A 22,204-nucleotide genomic window follows, 5' to 3' on the forward strand; every position below is an offset into this window, starting at 1 on the left:
GTAGCACTATAAACAGTGGCAGATTGGTATTTCCACTTTGTTTTAAGAAGTAATCGGCATTTTCACACATCCACGATCCAACCATGTTCATTTCCGACAAAGTTGTTGTTGTGGTTTTCAGTCCTGAAACTGGTTTGATGCAGCTGTCCATGCTACTCTATCCTATGCAAGCTTCTTCATCTCCCAGTACCTACTGCAACCTAAATCCTTCTGAAACTGCTTGGTGTATTCATCTCTTGGTCTCCCTCTACAATTTTTATCCTCCACGCTGCCCTCCAATACTAAATTGGTGATCCCTTGATGCCTCAGAACATGTCCTACCAACCGATCCGACAAAGTATCACTTGTAAAAGTATTGATCCAAGAACCAAACAAGCAGAAAAGAGGGGAACTCTTGGGTTGAAGTTGTAGCAGTGGACTGCAGGTGGCAGGCAGAGGAGCGGCAGTGAGTGTGTGGTGAGCAGTAATCAGACCTACCCTGCGGAGTCCTGCGCGGGGCCTGGGAAGGGCGGCAATGCGGGTGCCGGCGCCGGGTACCCCTCCAGCGTGTAGCGCACGTCGGGCGGGCTGTAGTGCAGGTCGTAGGCGGTGCGCGCCAGGAACTCCGCCTCGCGAGAGAAGCGCGCCGACGGCGTCGCAGCCCCCACCGACCTGTGCACACAGAGTAAAAACGCCGACACTGGTCAAGCACTGTCTACCTCAAGCTGCTCCACAGGCCTTGGTTCATGCACGGTGGAGTGTGACGAACACCTCGATAAATTTCGTTGTTGAAAAGCTGAATGGCGTATGCTGAGTTTGTGTTACATTGAGGTACTGGTAATGCCTTAAACAAACTTATTCATAGTAGTGAATGAAACTACATTACTGTGATGGTTATGTGTGTTTCCTGTCACCGAGTGCGATCTGAGGTGACCAGCGTTGTATACACTATCTTATCAAAAGTATGTGGACACCTGTAGGTGAAACAAGCGCTGTACCGCTTGCGAGATACAGAGGCGAGCGAGCGTTCCGGGACTTGCCCCGTTCACTGCTAGTAGCGCCACGTCACCTTAACGTGTCTGCGCGTAACGCACAAGTATTTCACCGTAATTAAGTAGAAAATTAATGTAATAACGTTTTAATGTCAAGTCTTAAAGTAATTAAATCTATAGTTTTCACAATAACGCCGTTTCAATAAAATGACGCAAAGTAATTAAATCAATAGTTCTCATAATAACACCGTTTTAGGAAAATATCGCTAAATCATAAAGCTAGAAGGCCAGAATTTGGTCATAATGAGAAAATGCATATCAAAAATAGATGGTGCAAGTTTCAACAAGATAGAATAAAAATTATAGTCTGAATCCACGTTTTTAAGAAAAATTGAAGGAGCTAAATATTAGGCTTAGAAATGTAAAAATTTGTATGATGCTTCAGTTCAACGTAAAAATAAAAAACCATAGACCTCGTAAAGCTGCCTCTAACAGTATTCGAGTAATTTAATGAAAACCAAAGTTTTAGCTAAAACATACAAATTCCTAGTAGATTAAGTAACTGTAATTTTAATGCTAGAAAATTTTGGTTACATCACACGAGAAAACTTATTAAGTAATGAAGCTATAACAAACTTCAGGACAGATATATTTATACTAACCAACACAAGGTTTTCTGAAGTTATAGTTCGGAGGTAACAGCCTACCATTAGTTCGACTCTACAAATTCTAGAAGGCAAAGTTTTTATGCAAGAGAAGTGAAATTTATTCTGTAATTTCAACCAACTTACCATAAAGCATATAAAAATTAAGAAAAATCTAAATTAATTCTATAATTTGGTTATTAAAGATTATGTGCCCGAGAAAGCGGCCGTTTGGGGGCTGCTGCCGTATGCATAAGGCAGATGACAGCTTGTGTTCTCTTGGACGTCCGCGAAAAAGGTTCGCTTCGCATTCAGCCCCTTCACGTTCCACGTCTGTTAAACGCAGGATTGCGCTCTGCCTCGGATGACGTCAGAGACGGCCTATGAAAAAAAGCGTATTTTCTGTAATAACTGATACAGAACTCGCTAGGACAGTACACTGTCCTGGATCGCTTAGATTTTCGATAATCTAACTGTTAGTGTGCCGTCCGTGATATTTACAAATTCGCGTTGCAAGTGGTGACTATTATTTCCACTTTTGGGGGGCGAGCATTAAATTTCCAACATTTATTTGTGTATAAGTAGTCACGGCGAAACACAATTTGGTAGGAACGTGCCGTAGAGCTGACCACAAAAATTGTTGACAGGTTCGTTTGAGAAAGACGGCGAACTACCTAAACAACTATCAACAAATAAAGAACAAAAATATATATTTACCCGCCGCCCCACAACCTGTTAATGGGCATTACTATGGGGGTGTGTCCATCCTTCACCATTATGACGGCTTCGAACTCCACAGGGGATACTTTCAGTGAGGTGTCTGAATGTCCGTGGAGCAATGGCAGCCCAGTCTTCCTCAAGAGCCGACACCAGATATGGTAGTGATATTAGACTATGGCGTCTTGAGTGAAGTTGACGTCCTAACACGTTCCAGAGATGTTTCATTGGTTTCAGAGTGAGATCCTACGCCAGAACGACCATTCCAGAAGTGTTTATGCGCACAAAACAATAGCTGAGAGATGATGCTTCATGACTTGTTGCATTCTCATGCTGACACATTTATTTATTTATTTATTTCATTAACAGTACAGAGTAACCCACCGCCTTGAAGTGTAAGGTGGGTCGGATGCTTCCGAATCTAATAGCAAAGACTCCTCATTGTTACAGTCTTATTGGTATACAGTTGCATCGAAATGGGAACGCACAATCAAGTGCTCGTAAGCCTCGCCACCGTCAAACAGTTAAATATCAGCATGTGAATGCGCTAGAATGCAGCAGAACAAGTGGGCTACGGAAAAAGAATTTGACGTAAAATGAAACTGCGGTTCGTACAGGGCACGCTGCTACGACAGTGATGCGCTTGTGCAACCGGTGCATAAAAGAGGGTCGTACACAGTGACGACAAAGTGACCACACAATGTGACCACACAGCGACATGTTGTTCACTTGGCAATAATAGACACTACAGCTTCACCTACAGCCTTAGATCGATATTGGAGCATTGCAACGGGTGTGGAAACGATTGCGTCGACGATTTAACGCCTTCTCCTGAGGGCTGGAGTGGTGCGACGTATGCCATTACGTCGGCTTCAACTAGCCAGAAATAATCAACACATCAAACTACCGTGGCACAGACATGTCGAGTGGCAAAATGTAGTTTGTATTCGGACGAGCCCCGCTTCATCTTGTTTTTCACTGTGCGCCGCCTACGCGTTAGACGCTACCGTAGTGAATTCAATCGGGCACATTGTATTATTGAGCTGGTTAGCGCGAAAACCTCACGTATGATGATTTCAGATGATGATGATGATGGTCATAGGTGAGAGCGCTCAACATCACGGTCATCAGCGCCCTGACGAAAAGGCAGCATGCCAATCTCATGGATGGGAATGATGGCTGCCTCCACATGAGGAGCAGTTTAATATGCATTAAAGTCTGCCTCCCTTCACCATCTATTTAGGGATGAAGCCTGACAGCTCACTAAATGTCGCAACTTTTGCAGCACTAGAATCAGTTCGGCGAGGATGGTGGCCAGATATCCATCGAAACTGAGGGCTGCTCTGATATCAGTACACAAGACACGCGTTGCCGAAATATGCTGGACTGATAGTGGCATACCAAAAGCCTCACAGAGTTGTCGATCCTCCCGACAGAGGAGGATGCCTCGTGTTAAAGTGACATCAGATGCGCAGCGTGGTAAGCAGAACCTCCTTCCAGCGGTGAAGCTGGCATTAAGTCCGCCATGGCTGTGTGGTAGATTTGGACAACCGCAGTTTGTTTTCTGTCATCTTCAACCATTCAGTCTCCCATGCGTGATTCTCCTGTCATAAAATAAGATGACGGTGTTCAACGGGCTGGGAAATTGACGGCAACACCATCCCTACATCCTTCCTTGTCCGCTTTGTGCCCATGTCGTTTTCCTGTATCCCGCTGTGACCAGGTAGATAGCGAAAGCTCACATCCTTGCCACGGTTTTGGAGCAGCTGTAGGGAGTCATGGATGAGCTGAATCAGCTGGTCTACTGGATACATTTGGTGAAGTGCCTATAATACACTGAGCGTGTATGAACTGACAAGAAAACTCGTGTTGTGATGTCTGTGCCGGCCGCGGTGGTCTCGCGGTTCTAGGCGCGCAGTCCGGAACCGCGCGACTGCTACGGTCGCAGGTTCGAATCCTGCCTCGGGCATGGATGTGTGTGATGTCCTTAGGTTAGTTAGGTTTAAGTAGTTCTAAGTTCTAGGGGACTGATGACCACAGATGTTAAGTCCCATAGTGCTCAGAGCCATTTGAACCATTTTTTTGTGATGTCTGTGAATCATCTCCATTTCCATCATAATGCCATAGAGTTCTGCATCATAATTTAAAAACGGTGGCTGAAGACGTACTTTGAAAACCCTAGCAGGGAAAACGGTGGAACAACTGATGACATTCTCTTGCTGGGATCCATCTGCAGAAACAACAATAAAACTGTGGCAAGTACTTAAAATGGAATAAAATAAAGTTGTAGAAACGTAATCTGGAGTATATGTTTTCTTGTACCGCGTCAAGCTTAAAATCACTTTGCACTTTTGAATACAACAAAGCGTCAACGCCTTGCATCCATGGCTATGTATTCAGACGTCTGATAAAATCCAGCTGATTTGGGACATCTCTGCCTATAATATGCTACTCGTATCTCGCCAGCTCTGTACTGAGAGCAATCTGAATAGCAATCGCTATCAGTGAGGTTTTGGAACCGAGACATCGTGTCCCTACGCAGGCAGCTCTACATGCCATATTTCAGCAGGTGATGAAGAATGTGTAAGACTTCTTCGATGAACGACACGTACCACTTCTTCCCTGGCCTGCACGTTCGCATGATATGTCGGCCACCGGACATGCCCGAGACATGTAGTATGTAATAAGGCCAGGACAATCAGTTACGTTTACTGGTTTTATTCACATGCATAAGGTTTCAGCGTTACCATCTTCAGGCGCCTCTAAGACTCTGGGTGATCACTTTGATACCGGGAACCACCATCATACTTTTTGCAGAAGGTCTAAAGAAAGCGGCGTCTGCCAAACTTCTGATCAACCGGGGTGACAACTGGCTTAAGATTCAAATAGCGACCTGAAGATGTACTGTAACCCCGAAACCGGTACCATATGAACAAAACTAGTAAATACAGCTAATGGTTCAAGTGGCTCTGACGACTATGGGACTTAACATCTGAGGTCATGAGTCCCCTAGAACTTAGAACTACTTAAACCTAACTAACCTACAGACATCACGCACATCCACGCCCGAGGCAGGATTCGAACCTGCGACCGTAGCGGTCGCGCGGTTCCAGACTGAAGCGCCTAGAACCGCTCGGCCACACCGGCCAGCACACAGCTAATAGTGTTAGCCTTATTACACATATGACACAATAACAGTAACTACTGTCCAACAACCACCAGAGGAAGGATGTACGGAGATTGTCTGGGATATGGTCAGTAGGCAATATTTCGTCCACAACAGTCTTAGGCACAACCGAAAGTTTGTGGATGCGTCTACAAACCACGTGGAACTCTGTTTGGAAACGGTGTATCACTAATAGTTAGACTGCCTCAAGAGGAACGTCTGTCTATGCAATTTATTACCGCCACCCCAGAAAAGTCGCCCGACCTTAGATACTCGAGCAAAGCCATGGCTGTTTGATAGCTACACATGATTTCAACAAGGAGCTAGCGGTTTCAGTCGTCATCAGCCATCTACAGATGATAATTAGGAAGATGTAATTTATTTCAAAATACGTTGGAGAGGGGCGGAGTCCTATTTCATCTAGTTTACCTCTAGTAGCCACTTCAGTACACTGTTTTACACCGCTGAGTTCGTAGTCTCACACACTGAGAAGACCACATTATCAGTGTTCTTTCCTCAGTGTTTGGGACTAAACTGCAATTTCCTTTTCATGACCTGAAGATGGCCTATAACGGCGGAAACAGATAATTTCTTGTTCAAATCGTACAAAACTGTGTCGGAAAATAAACGAGTATTAAGAAATCATTTCAGCGGTAACTGACGTCTTCATTACATTTTCCTAAACTACTGTATATGTTTGACGTATTCCAACAATGAGCAATATGCTACCTATTTGAGAGTGTTATCACTCCGTCTTCACATATCCATTTAGTTAGCTACGGAATCCAGGTAGCAAAAAAGGAACTTTCTCAGAGAATGTATACAGTGCAACCTCACAACAGATGTACTGACTGGAAAGAATGATACTGACTGGAAAGAACGACATTTATGTCTAGGTGGAGACAGTTTATTTTCGATAATAGTTTAATTAGGGGTGACAATCATATTTATATCCAACAGATTTCGTCGGAAACAAATATGTTTGTAGTGAACAATAACACTGTATTCATATACATTGGCGATCACCTGTCTTATAAACTGTCTGTTGAGTTACATGCCTCGCAACACCGTTTGTTTGTCGGACATGAATAACTATCCTGACATCAGTGTATCTTTTGTCGTCTAGCACAATATAAGTTCCTTGTGTATGATTTTATCGCTGAATTCCATATCTGATTGAATGGATTGTAAAACCTATATCTGAAGATGGAGCTATAACACTCGGAAGTCTGTGACACTGCAGACGTAAACAGCAAACATGAAGCCAGCTGACTGGAAGACGTCATCCACATTTTATTAGTAAACTGAGATGGAGGCCCTAGAACTACACCTGGACGACAATGGATTACTTAAAATTACTAATCAGTCGGAAGTTACAGCGACACTGAAGCATTCATGCGAGTTTCGTCCTAAACAGAGTTTTCTACTTATTAGCTATCGTCTCTTTTAGTGTGATCATAGTATCCGCTAGAGACTACCTTGTGATCGGCAATAATAATCGAGGCTTCGCACCGAATATTACATGTAGTTCACTAGTAACCAAAGCAGCGAATTATTTTTCATATTTGTTTCATAAAATGTGTAGTATGGCAACAAAACATCACCTTGGCTGTGGTTGGCTAGCCATTTCCGTGACTATTAACTGTCGCACGTTCCAACGTTCAGTACATCACAACATGCAGTTTGATATAGTCTTCGGTGGGTTATCGTAACTACGCTTTCGGGAGCGGCAGAGTAACATTCGATATAGTGACGTTGTAGTAGCAGCCTTTGGGCGCAATTTTCCATACCACACAGATCATACACGAATATGCCACAACCTATATTCTTTTCGTGTAACTGCCGCAACGCTCGGTCTCGATTTCAGTAGAACTCCACTGAATCCTAGGGCTAAAGCGAAATAAAATAAATTGTTACAGCAAAGGGGAAACCTGACTTATTACATTAGGAGTCAATGCGGGACCCATTGTCCTCTATCTTGAGGTGTGTAATAAATGGCAAAAGAATGGAAACCGCCCAAAAAATGATTTAAAACAATGACAGTACCCTGTTAATTATAACTTGTAAGATGTTCCTTTCATTTCAATAGGTTTTGAAACTACAGGATTAGGTGACACCTGAAATTGTTAGTAACACTCCAATGCGGACAGCAGCGTTCAGTTATAAGAAATATACATTTATTATGGAAAATGTTCCTCAGTAACCTGCGAAGGGAGGACTTCGGAAACATCTGACTCTATGCAGTCAGTTGCGCCTTGTAAAGCGAAGCTTTTGGACATTGGCAAAGACCACGCACCATGTTCAGTACTCGCTATTGCAGTCTCGGTCATCCTGTTAACGTGAGAAAGTTTTGTGTAACCGCAGCAGCAAGTACATTTTCCATGTTGTCTGGTTCCCAGGCGCTGTATCCAACTTCTGTCGTCTATAACAAACTCTGGTGCTTGGCACTGACCCTTGACATTTCATCCGAACTACAGTGAACGTGAAACACTTTAAAACAAATCTGTTATGTTAGAGAGGCACTCAGAGAGGAATAGCGTTATGAAGTTACCAGTGGATGCGCTCGGAAAATTACACATGCGTACTTCAAAACGTGTGCATCAAACATAATATAAGAGGCAGCTTATTCGCACGTACTCAGCCTTTTAGTAACTGACAACAGTCATAATCATTCTCTTTTTTCTGTATCGAAAGCTAATTTTTCTACTGAGTTGTCTACAGACGCATGATACGATTCTAATCCCAGTCGACAGGTAAATGTTTCCGTATGTATGATGTGTTTTTTATTAAAAGTGTTGTAAAAAATTTAAGGAAAGAATTATTTTCAACAAGGACATAAACCTACAATTTGTTTCATAAAGAAAGACCTGATTTCGACAATTTATATTATTGATGGACACATGTTACAAAAGAATGCACATTACAAAAGATCACAAAATTATGTAAATAAAATCCTACATTGTTATTTTCTATGTCAGTGACATTACCCGTTCGAGTACTACCAATACCCATAGCTAAATCTTTCTGAACCTGTATACGGGATTGCTTCATGGACAGAAATCTGTTTTTGAGCTAATGGAGGTACGAAAGTATATTTCTTCATGCATTCTTACATAAAAAAGTCGTATTGGTTCTTGTCTGTAAATACTGAATGTCGAGGATCTAGGGGTGTCTCAGGATTATACGTACCCTACGTAGTGCTGAGGCAGTACATAGTAGCGATATTATCGTGACTTACTTGAGATTGACTAACGGAATACTTAATACTTTTTTTATACTTAGGAAAACGTTTGTAATATCGCTTCTTTTCTTCAGTTGAGGTGCTACATATATTGTAGTGTTTGCGCAAAGGTTGGTTAAAAATCACGTAAATACCATACCCGTCCAGTTGTATCAGATCGGTGGTTGTTAATCAGTCACATGAATGATATTTGTGTCGCCCAACTGCTTGTCTCGCAAACTACAATACTGTGCATTAAGCTATACGAACATTAGGCCTATTGCAGGTACGTCTACTGGACATACATTGCTTCTAAATTTAAATCGTTGCTTACCTAGAAAATTGGTGATTTGTTTCTTCTTCGCCGGCAAAGTTAGATTATAAACTATTTCTTCCCACTGACTTTTTTCCACCTACTGATTTGAATTTAAATCGAACACACAGCCTCTCACGGTATCAGTTTCGATGTTCTGTATCAAACGTCACGTCGTGAAAGCAACTCACGAACTCAGTTCTGAGTGTGGTTGCTAATGTGAGAGTGCAATCATGACTTGCACCAAACCATCCGACTGGTTCCCTCTTTGTTGTTCAGTTGTTCACCGAGGCTGCACCTCTTGCATTTCGGTTCTTGAAAACTCGCTTGTGGCAACTAGATGTGTAATCAGCCATACTACACAAACTTTAATGTTTCCTGGTTGTTGTCGACTAAATTATTACTAACCCGTCGACAGCGCATGAGAGACCTTGCTATTGGTTCGAACTCTTCAATACCATGTGTTGTGTCGTCCGAACAAGACACAGCCAGGTAAAAAGAACCACAGGCGCAAAGATGCGAGCTGGTGCCAATTTCGCGAGTTCCACCAGCACCAAGGGCGTTGAGGATGAAGAATCGACTTCGCTTCGGGCAGTTGCTGGCGAGTACAATCCGCCAATGACCGGACGAAATGGTTCAAATGGCTCTGAGCGCTATGGGACTTAACATCTATGGTCATCAGTCCCCTAGAACTTAGAACTACTTAAACCTAACCAACCTAAGGACAGCACACAGCACCCAGCCATCACGAGGCAGAGAAAATCCCTGACCCCGCCGGGAATCGAACCCGGGATGACCGGACGACAACGGACAGAAGCCTACTCGGTAGATAGGAGAGCAGCTCTCGCCCACTTGGTTATATATCATCGTCCAGGGCTGACATACAAGGGAATGGTCCATTAAGACATGTCGAAATCTACCCTGAAATTTTTACACAGAAATAAGACAACGAATGAAATACACTGTTAAAAGTTTAGCTACTAAGACGAACTGCAAATATTAAAATGAAATCTGAAAATTGAAAATTTCGTAGCGCGCCTGGCGGCGGTAGAAATGTAGATGTAAAGGACGTTTCAACTTACTGTTCGTTGATAGTTTCTCTGGCACTACAGAACGCAGTTACTATTCTCTCGAATTAACCACTCAAGTAACATCTATCACACATTATCAGTTGCTTTTTGCAGTATTACTAAGTACCGACAATACCGATACAGCTGAATTAATATTATTGTGCTTTCGAAATGCATGCCTGCTAATTATACCTTTCTCTTCTTTAAGTTTCACAGTACTGTAGAATCCAATTAACGTTCTCAATTTAGCAGTGCTGCAATGTGAAGAACGTGGTTTCCAGCCGAAATCACCTACTTCTCCTGAGGACGAGCATATGTGTCATTTGTTGGTTGATTTCCTTGACATTCATTCGAATGGTATCGCCATTTCGTTTGAAATCGGGGATATGATAGAAGAAACAGATAATAACTGTGACGATTCCATGAATTAAGGTTTGGACGACGTCAGTTGTGCCATTAACAGTTCTGAAGAAGAATACCTTCCAAGCCTAAGAAAACACATACTACAACAGCTTTCAGTGACAAAGAAAAGTCAGTGAAATATTGGTTAAACGAGGGAGGGAAGAAACGCTTGAAGCTACGCAGTGTGCAAACGCGTTCTTGCTTCGTAAAATCGTAGCGTGAACTGTACAAGTGGACGAATAAATTACATGTATTAAGAAATATGCACAAAAAGGAAACACGAGACCATCAGAATGAAAAACTGTTCTAAAGATTTAGAACTTCTCGGGGAATCTGGCATGAATATTGCTAATTTCCAGGCTTCGTCGACCTAGCTACGCAGGTTCAAGAAATGGTACAGAATAGGAAGTCTAAAAATTACCAAGCTTACGTCACGTAAACATGTACAGCGGCTGCCAGTGATTGACAATGCTGTAAAGAAATTCATAGATGACTAAAGACGAAACTTGCTGTTATCCCCGCAACTGCTGTTTACAACGATTTCGTGAGAGAACTGCGTGCACACAGCACCACAGCACTTTACCATTTTCAGCTGGAAAAAAGACGGAGTCGGTTGGCCAATCAATGAAAGAAATGACACATTCATATACGATAATGTCAGTGATACGTATGAGTGGTTTACTGTTAACGCAGCTGCATATCTGTCTTCAAGAACGGCAAGGCAAATTAGAACAAAAAAATTGTCTATCTAGTTGTAAAAATCTTGTAATCACGTATCAAAATCTGGAAAAATGCGAAAGAATAATTTTCAACATTTCGTTCGAAACGTATTCCTACCTTCTGCACAAATTAATTCATTGATTTTGTTGTATTCACGGTCTGGACATAATAGCGCCTCTGTTTTTGTGGAGTACGACGAAAAATCTATAGATTTAATGTGGATTCCACCTGGAACTGCTAGTGCGATTCAACCTCACGATAAAGAATTTTTTCGACAGTGGAAAGAATGTTTCAGGAAAATATCAGACAACATAATTTCCCATACCTCTCTCTCATTTCAGGTTCATCAGCGGAACAGGATCCTTAAGTTCCAGCCATGTGTGCATTATCAATTTTCTTCTTCACGCTTTACGAATTTGATCAAGTATACCTGGTATGCAGCGAAGTATGCAGAACAACGTCCGGGACCATTTCTGACTCCACCCCAGTTCTGCGTAAAGAAAACTAGTGTTTACTACGAAATGCCTGAGTGCATCAGGTTTTCCATCGTACAGTGTGCCTGGTTCAAGAAAAAAATGTTTGTTTTTGCCACTCAATAGACACTTCACATTTTTGTTACGACTACAGGGAATAAACAAGGAACTGTTTCACTGGTAGTCAAATGTACAACGTTCAAACATTATTATAAGGAATGGTCTAGAGGAATTGCTGTAAAATTTAGTACAACAAAGCACATTTCATTTCAACAAATTACAAGTCCTCAGTGGTGGAAGTCGTCTGTGACATCAAACTCTGCCATGATTTTATTTTCTCTCCTAGCCACATTCGTCACAATTACATGTGCAAGAATTGAACTGCGGATATGAAGTTATTCAAAAACTGTTTGTATAGTTTAATCTAGAAAACAAGCTAAAAAGCTGGAGCAAAAGGGAATTCTGTCTGGTGTAGCCGGTAGGCCTCTTGCGGGTCTTTCAATTGGACTTCTCTGGAGCTCCCTTCCCCAGTTACCTAATCGGAAACTGGAAACCTGCAGCTTAGCGTGGAATCCGAACCATACGTCTTTAGTGGCCACTCCAACATCTGTGAGAAGTGAATGCGGTTAAGAGTCGCAGTGAAAAAGTTGTGGTCGGGATGGGATTTGATCGCGCGCTATCTGGATCACGAAGCTTGCGCTTTGCCGCTAGACAATTTTTGTTTTAGAGAAAACAAAAACAAAAAAGAGGATGACCATTAGACCTTACACACCTAGTGGAAACGCTAGCTGTGTAACATCTTGATATGATGCCCGACGTCAGTAATTAGTGTTCTGCTTATACATTTCCCCTCAATGGTAATGAGAAGCCAAGGAAAAATGGCAGCAGACATACTAGGGACGTTTTGTACCAGTGCTAAGGAGAGATAGTGTTGCAATTCCGTGTAGAGTGATTCGCCGAGTCGCACGCTACGCGGGTAGGGCTGTACAAAACGTTATTATAAGCTGCCCTTAGCGTGGCAAGAATGTGTAACATCAATATTCCTTACAAAATACTTGCTATGCTTCTTAGCAGCTAAGGTTTTGGCAGCATATTTCTTTCGTTGTTTTTTCACGTAAAGAATTTCAGGTTAGGTTTGGCCATGTCTTGTAGGCCCATTCCCTTGTTAGACAGTGATCTCTTAAAGTGAACGCACAGTCGTTGTAAATTGCATTTGCTGTGTACTGTGAAGTTTACCTAAGATTATCTGCACTAAGCAAATGAGGTCCTCTTTGTGTTATATTACTAGCAGTGTTCTAGACTTTATATTTCAACTAGGTAAGTAGATCTTTCAATTCATTTGTATGACGTTGTTACTAATTTGATGGAGTGTTGTAAAACCTTCGTTCTCCTATCCTGTTACCTGATCTGGGGATACAGCTGTGTAATAGTGGTAGGGAGAAATTCTCTCAGCGATGGACTGCTCCGAAAGCCGTTTCAGGAGCTCACAAACTCGGTCTCCACAGAAGCAGCAACGAGGCCTTTACAAAACTGGCGACGAGGGTTTACAAAACCATGTACGTGACGGACGTCACGTGGCTTCACTGGACGTTCGCACTCTTGAGGTGGAAATAAAGGCAACTGAGTGGTTCGCAGTAGGATGCCCTCTTTGCTCTAGATGTGTGGCAAATATGGGAACATTGTCCTGGTTGAGAATTTAAATAACTTGGTGAGATGAAACTTCCTGGCAGATTAAAACTGTGTGCCGGACCGAGACTCCAACTCGGGACCTTTGCCTTTCGCGGGCAAGTGCTCTACCAACTGAGCTACCCAAGCACGACTCACGTCCCGTCCTCACAGTTTACTTCTGCCAGTACCTCGTCTCCTACCTTCCAAACTTTACAGAAGCTCTCCTGCAAACCTTGCAGAACTAGCACTCCTGAAAGAAAGGATATTTCGGAGACATGGCTTAGCCACAGCCTGGGGGATGTTTCTAGAACGAAATTTTCACTCTACAGCGGAGTGTGCGATCATATGAAATTTCCTGGCAGATTAAAACTGTGTGCCGGACCGAGACTCGAGTTCGAGTCTCGGTCCAGAACACAGTTTTAATCTGCCAGGAAGTTTCATATCAGCGCACACTCCGTTGTAGAGTGAAAATTTCATTCTAGAAACTTGGTGAGATGAATATTTTAAGATTTCGAGCATACTTCTACCCATATTTGTAGGCAGGATAGTAAATATAGAAGTTAGAAAATTAAGGAAGACTTTCAGAACTACAAAAAATTGAAACTACTGAGCTGCTGTGCTGCTTGAGACTTTCCAGAAGGAATAACTGCTTTAGTAGTTCAGGAGCGTTGCGTTATAGTGTGTGTGTTTTGTGTAATATACATTTTTTTAGATTTTTATCTCCATTTTTACAGTCACCCCCTTCTGTACGCTCTTTTCCATAAAGTTCCCCCTTTTTATTTATATGTTCAGCTATATTGTCTCCTTCATGTTGTTTGAAATGTCTTCTTGTTATGTACTTACTGTCTCTCGGCTGAAGAGCAGCGCCTATGCTGTTGCCAGCCCTTCCAGGATGGGGAATTGAAATTCAGTAATGCGAAAAAAACCAGCAACACGTCAATAAGCACCTGAAGATGACGACAAGTGGTCTTGTTGAAATATTTTGCAGCTTTCACAACTTTATCCGACGCGACGACCGTCAACCAATGAAGCTCATGAACTGCTGAAACTTTCAGCGTACCAACTTGTAGGCCGCAATTCAGAGGTCCACAATATGACCCACATTGTGCCACAGTGTAAAAATATGCATATATTTGATGCTGTCGCTAGAAAGTCAATTAGTCAGCCCTATTTAACTGAGCAAGACTGGCACACCTTAAGGCTATCTGTCTCTTCGTAGATATTCTGTCTTTTCAGACTGGTGCTACTAGTGCGAATGTGTTGCGCCATCTGGGGGAATAATCCAAAGATACAGACAAGTAGCAATTTGATGGCAATCGACCTCTTTCTCCTTTTTTTTCTTTCTTTTTTTTCAAATACGCCGCACACAGTTCCTTTTGCGGAGCGGGTGTTATCGTACTTTATACTGTACATATAGAAACGATGAATGCACAGACTGGCATCTAAGGGCGTTTCTCTAAGTCTGAAGGCTACGGTCGATCTATCCACACTTACTTCCTTCCCTGAGTGCTCTTTATTTCGTAATTTATAATGATCTATGGACAGGTCACAGAGCACTTGTAATTACATAATAAAACATGGGCAAATAGCACGCTAGAAAACGTTAAGTTTTATAAAGATTTTTCAGTTTGCTTCCATTTTTACCATATATCTACTTATGGTTAAAATGACGTCATTCCTCGTGAAATACATAGTCTTAAAATTTGGTGTACATCCTGTCACACAAGGAATGTTACTAATGTCAGGCCAAGCAATTGTAGATTGGAAATGGGAAAAGCTGACACTGCGAAAATGTCAAAATGTAAGAAAACAGAAGCATACAATGACGGATTCAAATTACAAACAGCGTTATTCGAAGGAATGCCATTTATGACAGCTTTACATCATTTGTAACGTCTGACAGAAGACGAATTGCAAAATTTATAACAAGTTTGCAAGTAAAAAGTAATAACATAAAAATTTATTTAAAGATGTAACTCCCATGCTTCACTTCCAAACAATCACTGAATGTGCGGGACATCACCTCACATATTTATGAACACTACCAAGGAATACAGCATTGACATCACTGGCACAACGAGAAATAAAATTGGCTCTGTTTAAATCAGCTGCCGTTCTTTTCTTCAGCTTTTAATTTGTTGGTCGGTGGAAGCCGAGGAATATTCCCTGGAATGTGAAGACCATGCTGTTCGGAACCCAAGATTAAACGATATTTTTTTTATTATGTGACTGTGTTGCACAACATCTAATTAAATTCAGAGTTCAACTTAGCCTACATTGTGTTGTGGCGGTTGTTTTTGAGCAAAGCATTTCCTTTCCAGAACGAGATATTCACTCGGCAGCGGAGTGTGCGCTGATATGAAACTTCCTCCTGTCAGATTAAAACTGTGTGCTGTACCGAGACTTCAAATCGTGTCCTTTGCCTTTCGCGGGCGGGTGCTGTATCACTTGCCCGCGAAAGGCAAAGGTCCCGAATTCGAGTCTCGGTCCGGCAAACAGTTCTAATCTGCCAGGAAGTTTCAGCATTTCGTTTGTTTCTTACATATGGCTTTCTTTCACTTGTAGCTCATTACTCTTCTTTATGTTTCTAATCTTGCCTGTCCTTCGCATCAAAACACTGAACACAAAAGTTTCACGTCGGTGATAACTAAAATGACGTAAACGTGCGAGAAGCAGTTTATTACATGTTTACACTGCAGTTAGAACAGTGCGGCGCATTCAACTTTGGTCGTGTCACGAGCAAAGCAATTTACATGCGCCAAAGATAGTGGAGATATTTCGTAATATAAGCAGGCTCATGTGGTACGTCCAACGTACCTCAAATTATTAGCCATGGCACGTAGAGCCGAAGTTGCACGCTGCAGTACCGCCTTAAGACGAGGTATCAACATTTACAAGATACAAATAATACTGGCAACTGCGAAGCATTTGCACCGTGTGGCGCACTGACCTGCTGTGCGGCAGCGTGCGGTACATGAAGGGGTGGTGCGGGGGCGGCACGGCGGCGGCGTGCGGGGGCGGCGGAGGCACGCGCGGCAGCCCGAAGTCCAGCGGGTAGCCGTCCGGGTCGTGGTAGGGGTCGAGCGCGCCCGGCGACGGGTGCACGTCCGCGGTATGGTGCTGGTGCGGGTGGCCGTGCGGCAGCTGGTGGTGGTGGCGCAGCGGGTGCAGCGGCACCACGTTCTCCATCGCCTCCTGGTAGCTGCCGCTCTCGCCTGCACACGTCCCTGTCCACGTCAGGGGTCACCTTCACAGTCAGCGTCTAAAGCTAGACTCAAAACTACTGTTCTTGCATTGCCAGAGTGTCACTAAACACTCGGTTTTGACAGTGAAATGGTGAATTCGTGGTAACTATTGTTTATGGGACAGGTGACTGACTAACAAGGCAAGTAACTCCAGAAAATAACGGTAGCCATGACAGCTGGTGAAGTAAAATCCCGGCTGAAAGACCTAGGTATTAAGCAGGGCTGACAAAAACATATTTGCCCCCCCCCCCCTCCAGTAGACCTCAAACTAACATCGCTTCGAGCCTCAATGATGAAGGCAGTTTGGCGAGGAAGAGTCTGCAAAATCACGGTATATTGATAATTTTTACTTATGGACCGTCTGACAGCAACTGAATAAAACACAATTTTAGTTCCATACGTGCTTCCCCTTTATTTTCTGCAAGGCGTCATCAGTGGCAGGTTGCGTGGACAATTTTAGTTCCATACGTGCTTCGCCTAATTTTCTGTAAGGCATCATCACTGGCAGGTTGCGCGGACAATTTTAGTTCCATACGTGCTTCGCCTAATTTTCTGTAAGGCATCATCAGTGGACAATTTATTACATATTACTCTCCTATTGCATTTTTGTGTTGTTCTTCTTCTTATGAATGCCAATTTGCGGTTTTTTCCACATTCCACAGCCCTATGAACTGAACGCCTGTTTCAATGCAATGTCCATAAGTAAAAATTATGAATATACCGTGATATTACACGCAACTGAGGAAGACAGGACTACAAAAGTTGGAGAGTCTGCAAGTTTATCCAAGTAGGCCACATCCAAGTTAAGGCGCTCATAGCAGATTTGGTCTTGTACAGGTACCAACGTTAGGTGTTGTTGATTGCTGCTTTTGATCTATTGTTAGACGAGGGCTATTCGGAAAGTAAGAAACGATAGGTCGCGAAATGGAAACCACAGTGAGAATCAAAACTATTTTACTTACAACGGTTAGCTACACCTTCCAGCTACTTCTCTACAAAGTCGCCACTCAGACTTAGACATCTGTCATAGCGGTTTGCCAACTTTTAAATTCCCTCTTTATACAAGACAGCCGCCTGTGCTTTTCTACAATTTTCTACTCTAGATTGCAGCTCGCTGTCTTCATAGCCAGCGGTACATCTGAGCAGGGATGAACCACAGGGGTAGCCAATTACGGGCTGTATTGTGGGTGATCAAACACTTCCCATAAAAAACGCTGCAGGAGCACCTTCATTGCCACTGCAGAGTGCGGCCGGGAATTGTCACGTCGAACGAACCGCATGACAGTTATGTTTGGCGGATTGCATGGATTCAGGAGATATCTTTCGCCAGGCCCTCATACTTGGCGGGAGAGACTAATTTCTAGCCATCTTTACGTTCTCTCTGTGATCTCAGAACTGAAAAGAGCGACATGATGCGATCGACGGGAGTGCCTAACGCATCTGTGCAAAGCTACATCAGATTTTCACTGTATTTTTCAATTCGCAACCGATAGTTCCTTACTTTCCGAATAACCCTCGTAAGTAGTCTCAGACATTTCAATGGGATTAACATCAGGTTATTTGGTGAGCCACTGAAGATGCGATAACTTACCAAAGATGTGGGTTAATTCAGGAACGTACACTTTGCAGACCCGTCGAAATCTTGGAAGACAAAAGTATTCACAGAACACATCGTGAGGATACAGAACAGAGAGTAACTGATGGTCACTGATAATGTTGAAATAAACATGGGTGAGCTCATATCGAGGTACAAAAAACACCTCAAAAATGTGACAGAAACACCTGTGGACTGAACAGTAACCTTTCACAACCTGTTGGTTGAAGGACCGCATGGGCTACCATTGCTGTCGATGCCTTGCATCGATAGAAGGGACACAAAATCGTGACTCGTCGGATACATCTACAGGCCTTCAGTCAGCTGTGTGGAGTTTTTGTTTTGTCCGTTTGAATGAGAATGTACTCCTTAAAACGTCATTGTCAGCAATTTTCATTTGCGAGACAGTAGAATCGAGACGTTTATCTCGAAATATTCAGAATTTTTCTCGGGAACTGAATGATATAAACGACAACACGAGTTCCTGTCTCGTGCGAAACAGACCGTCAATGACAAGGCATAACACTTTTCTCCGGTCCCTGTCGGTTAGGATATTTTTACGACCACTGTTCTTATGCAGCGTTACATCGCTACGAGTGGTACACAATTCTCTGTAGACTCGTTTGATAGTCTTCACTGGTACACCAACAAATCGAGCTAATTCAGTCACAGTGTGATCATCGGCACGTCCAAATACAATACCTCTTTTCTACAATTTTTTCACGTGTTCATGCGCTTGTTCCATAAAACTGACTGGCACACGCTTATCACCTCTCTGCTACGACTTACATGGGCAGTGAAATACCATCTACAGTGCTAGAATGTGAAAAACGAGTTCTTTTAGGAGGGAACTAACATTTATTCCGGTTGGTTCATGAAGGCTAAAGCTTAAGTTCTGCGTAACCCTCGCCGCTACGTACAGTAATGGAGGAATTCATCTGCTTAAACTTGTTTGAGCAGATTATTTACGGCATCTCGTTGTCGAGGCACTCATTACAGAAGGATGGCAAGCTTCGTTTCGACGTTCGCGGGAGCTAAATCGACCGGTTTCTTTCCCATAGATTCATAAACATAAGACTGCCTTCAGAGAATGTTGGAAGGAACGTTCGTGGTGAAACCTGAAGTATCATTATACAAACAGGATCTCGCAAAGACGAGGTTTCTGTTAGGCAAGCTTCTAGTGAATCTCGATGACCGGATGACTTTCCGGTACAAGTTACTACACAAAGAATCTAACTAATACTTCAACAGAAATACGACTTCTTAGTCGCAATATAGGCTAATGAAAAACCTTGTCTAAAGGACAGCTTAAGATTTGTTGTTTTACAGGTAGGGTGAAGCCTAACATATCTCCCAGCGTACCTTATCAAATGCACTGTGACAAGGTGATACTATCTCTGCCAAATGAATCCATGCCAGCCAGTTAATGTGTCCTGAGGCCATCATAGCTTAAAGAAAAATTCAGAGAACTTGAATGCTGAGTTCATATGATATCAATACATCTGCTTCAGCTCTTAGAGATTGTATAACGCTCTATCCACGCTGTATTTCTCCCTCCTGAATGGTTTTCGTAAGACCACCGCAAAGCTGTTGTCATACCTAACGGAACCGTTTGGAGGTATATATCTAAAACTACATTCTTAATGGATTGTATCCAGCAAATAAGTTATCCGCTATAGCATGACAATTATCTACTAAATCGGTGATAAAATTTTCAACAAATTTGTAATCAACTCTGAGGGATCTTCTTTACACAGCAACTAAGTTTGCGGCTACGGATTTTAATATAATTTATACAAATTCAGAAGAAAAGCTATTGGGATCAACGGGTATAAGTAACGACACATAGTCCTGCGCTTTGAAATCGAAGGATTAAAGCTTAAGAATTGGTAGCGGCGAGCTGCGGGAAGACGTACGGACGTCGGGCATAACCTGGTCCGCAAGTTCCCGGCATAATCTGCAAGCTTAAATTTTATTGCACCTCGACGATAGCCTGTACGGATTGGAGGCAATATCACCCTGGCTGGAATTCTGTAAGTCACACCTCCTTCACACCTGAGTAAAGTTCAGTGTTGTTTTCTTATTTTGGGTTCTTGACATCCTAAGGCCAATTCTCTGTTACATAGTATTTGACGTGCTATAGTAACTTGCCTATGAGTGGTTGAGTACATGATCATCGGTTAGTGTACGGCTCCAGGCCATATGTCGTTCAAGTGTACCAGTATTCCCTGTTACAAGTTCCATGGACGGAATTAAATTATAGCATAACTTGTGTGGGATGCCAAGCAACCTTTGTAGATGAGTATGCTTGAGTTATTGCATCAGATAGCGCCGATAATTTCGCTTCTAAGTTATAGTAACTTCAAGGAGTGTTAAACTTATAACTTGTATCGGTAGTCCCCATTCATTGTGAAACTTGGCCGCTCGTTCCCTGTTCGCTGGGACAGCCGTTTGCTGTAGCTCTCAGCTTACATTGAATTTTGGGCACTTGTATTTTTATTAAGGGTCATTGTCAGCTTTCCTGATGGTCTGTACCGGTTGGGACTTATATTTAAATCGCATGTACTCTCAACTGAACTTGTATTTTGAACAACTGTAATTTTACTTAAGGGTCATTTTCAATGTTCTGTTGAAGTGTCTCGTTTGGGATTTATATTTAAATTTTATACTTTTCCAGTTTGTCTGTATTGATTAAGGGATTTTCTGATCAAATTTTATACATTGTTAAGCAGCCTTCCAACAGTGAATCAGTGGCGTGACTTGTCATTCTCATATTTATTTGTGAGGTACCACAGTGGTAATAACAGTTTGTTCGCGGATTTTCTTTCTTAGGAAAAGAACGGGTTCTACCTACTTTGGGATGTACATAGTGACAAAAGAAAAAAGTAATCAATCTGTCAAGGCTAACTCTACATTTTGCAGATCAACAATTTATAGCATCTACTTCTTAATTTATCATCAAAATATAACACATCTGACTGAGGACACACTCCACTATTGGTCAAAGGAAGCGACAAGATAGTATAAAAATTCTTAACAAACGGTAAACACCATATAGCGAATCAAAAATTTGGCAGGTATGTTAAGCCACTTTGTGGAACTAGATGCAAATCGTGAAACAGAAACTTGATATGATGAACTGCTAAATTAAATGAGCGCAATAAAGATAAGAAAAGAAAGTGTGTTAAAATTTTATAAAACTATATCCTTACCATATTTTGTGCAAAGAAATGTGATATGGACATTAACAAAATTTAACACTGCAGTACAAGAAATTTCGAAATGCATTTCTTGAGGTATCTTGTAGGATATAATCAGTATGATAAGAAAAGGTATGATACAATGGGCACATTATTAACAATGTTCGCAATAACAGAGGGAACAGCCCGTCTTTAGAGTAATGAGAGGGAAGAGGGTTATCACGATTAACCATGATAGATTACCAAAGAAATTTCACAATTGTAACTCACAGGGAAGAAGGAATATAATACAACTGAAGACTAGATAGAAAGATTTATCAATGTCTTTACATGAAGGAGTCGTCCTGGAGGAAAAAGAAAAGTTCGATTAGGTAGGAGAATTTAGAGGAGTTTGTATTTGAATCGGTTCCACTTCATCGGTACACACGCAGATCGAACACGTTTAACAGGTTTTCGCATAATAACGACTGCCAGCACCCTCTGTGAACATAGACGAAATAAAAAAAAACTTTCTAATATCCTGTTCAGTGCCACCCTTCAGGAGGGGAAAACATTTAAATGTAAGAAAGGGCTGATAGCAAAAACGGCGTGGGTCCACAGATGCCACGCTGTTTGGTACGACACAGAAAATATGATAATTACAAAACCTAGTCAAACCAAGCTACGTCTATACATAAAAAAACGATTTGTCTTGCATTCTGGTAAAATAGATAACGTAATTCTAACATTTCCTGGACGATGAATATTCTGTACTGATCGCATTCATCACTTACCAGTGGCACCCTTACTATTCCATTCGCC

General features: G+C 42.2%; 1 protein-coding gene across 1 annotated transcript in view; it reads right to left on the reverse strand.

The window, feature by feature from the left end:
• The window catches only part of LOC126417110 (uncharacterized), a 64,559-nt gene that overhangs the window by 11,278 nt on the left and 31,077 nt on the right, over positions 1–22,204 (reverse strand). Inside the window, exons 3-4 of the mRNA XM_050085004.1 lie at positions 16,315–16,579; positions 478–651 (exon numbers count right to left, since the gene is read on the reverse strand). Coding sequence (XP_049940961.1) covers positions 478–651; positions 16,315–16,579 — 439 coding nt within the window. The remainder of the gene's footprint in view (positions 1–477; positions 652–16,314; positions 16,580–22,204) is intronic.

The sequence above is a fragment of the Schistocerca serialis genome, chromosome 8 (genome assembly GCF_023864345.2).
Source record: "Schistocerca serialis cubense isolate TAMUIC-IGC-003099 chromosome 8, iqSchSeri2.2, whole genome shotgun sequence".
In the NCBI taxonomy this organism is placed as follows: Eukaryota; Metazoa; Arthropoda; class Insecta; order Orthoptera; family Acrididae; genus Schistocerca; species Schistocerca serialis.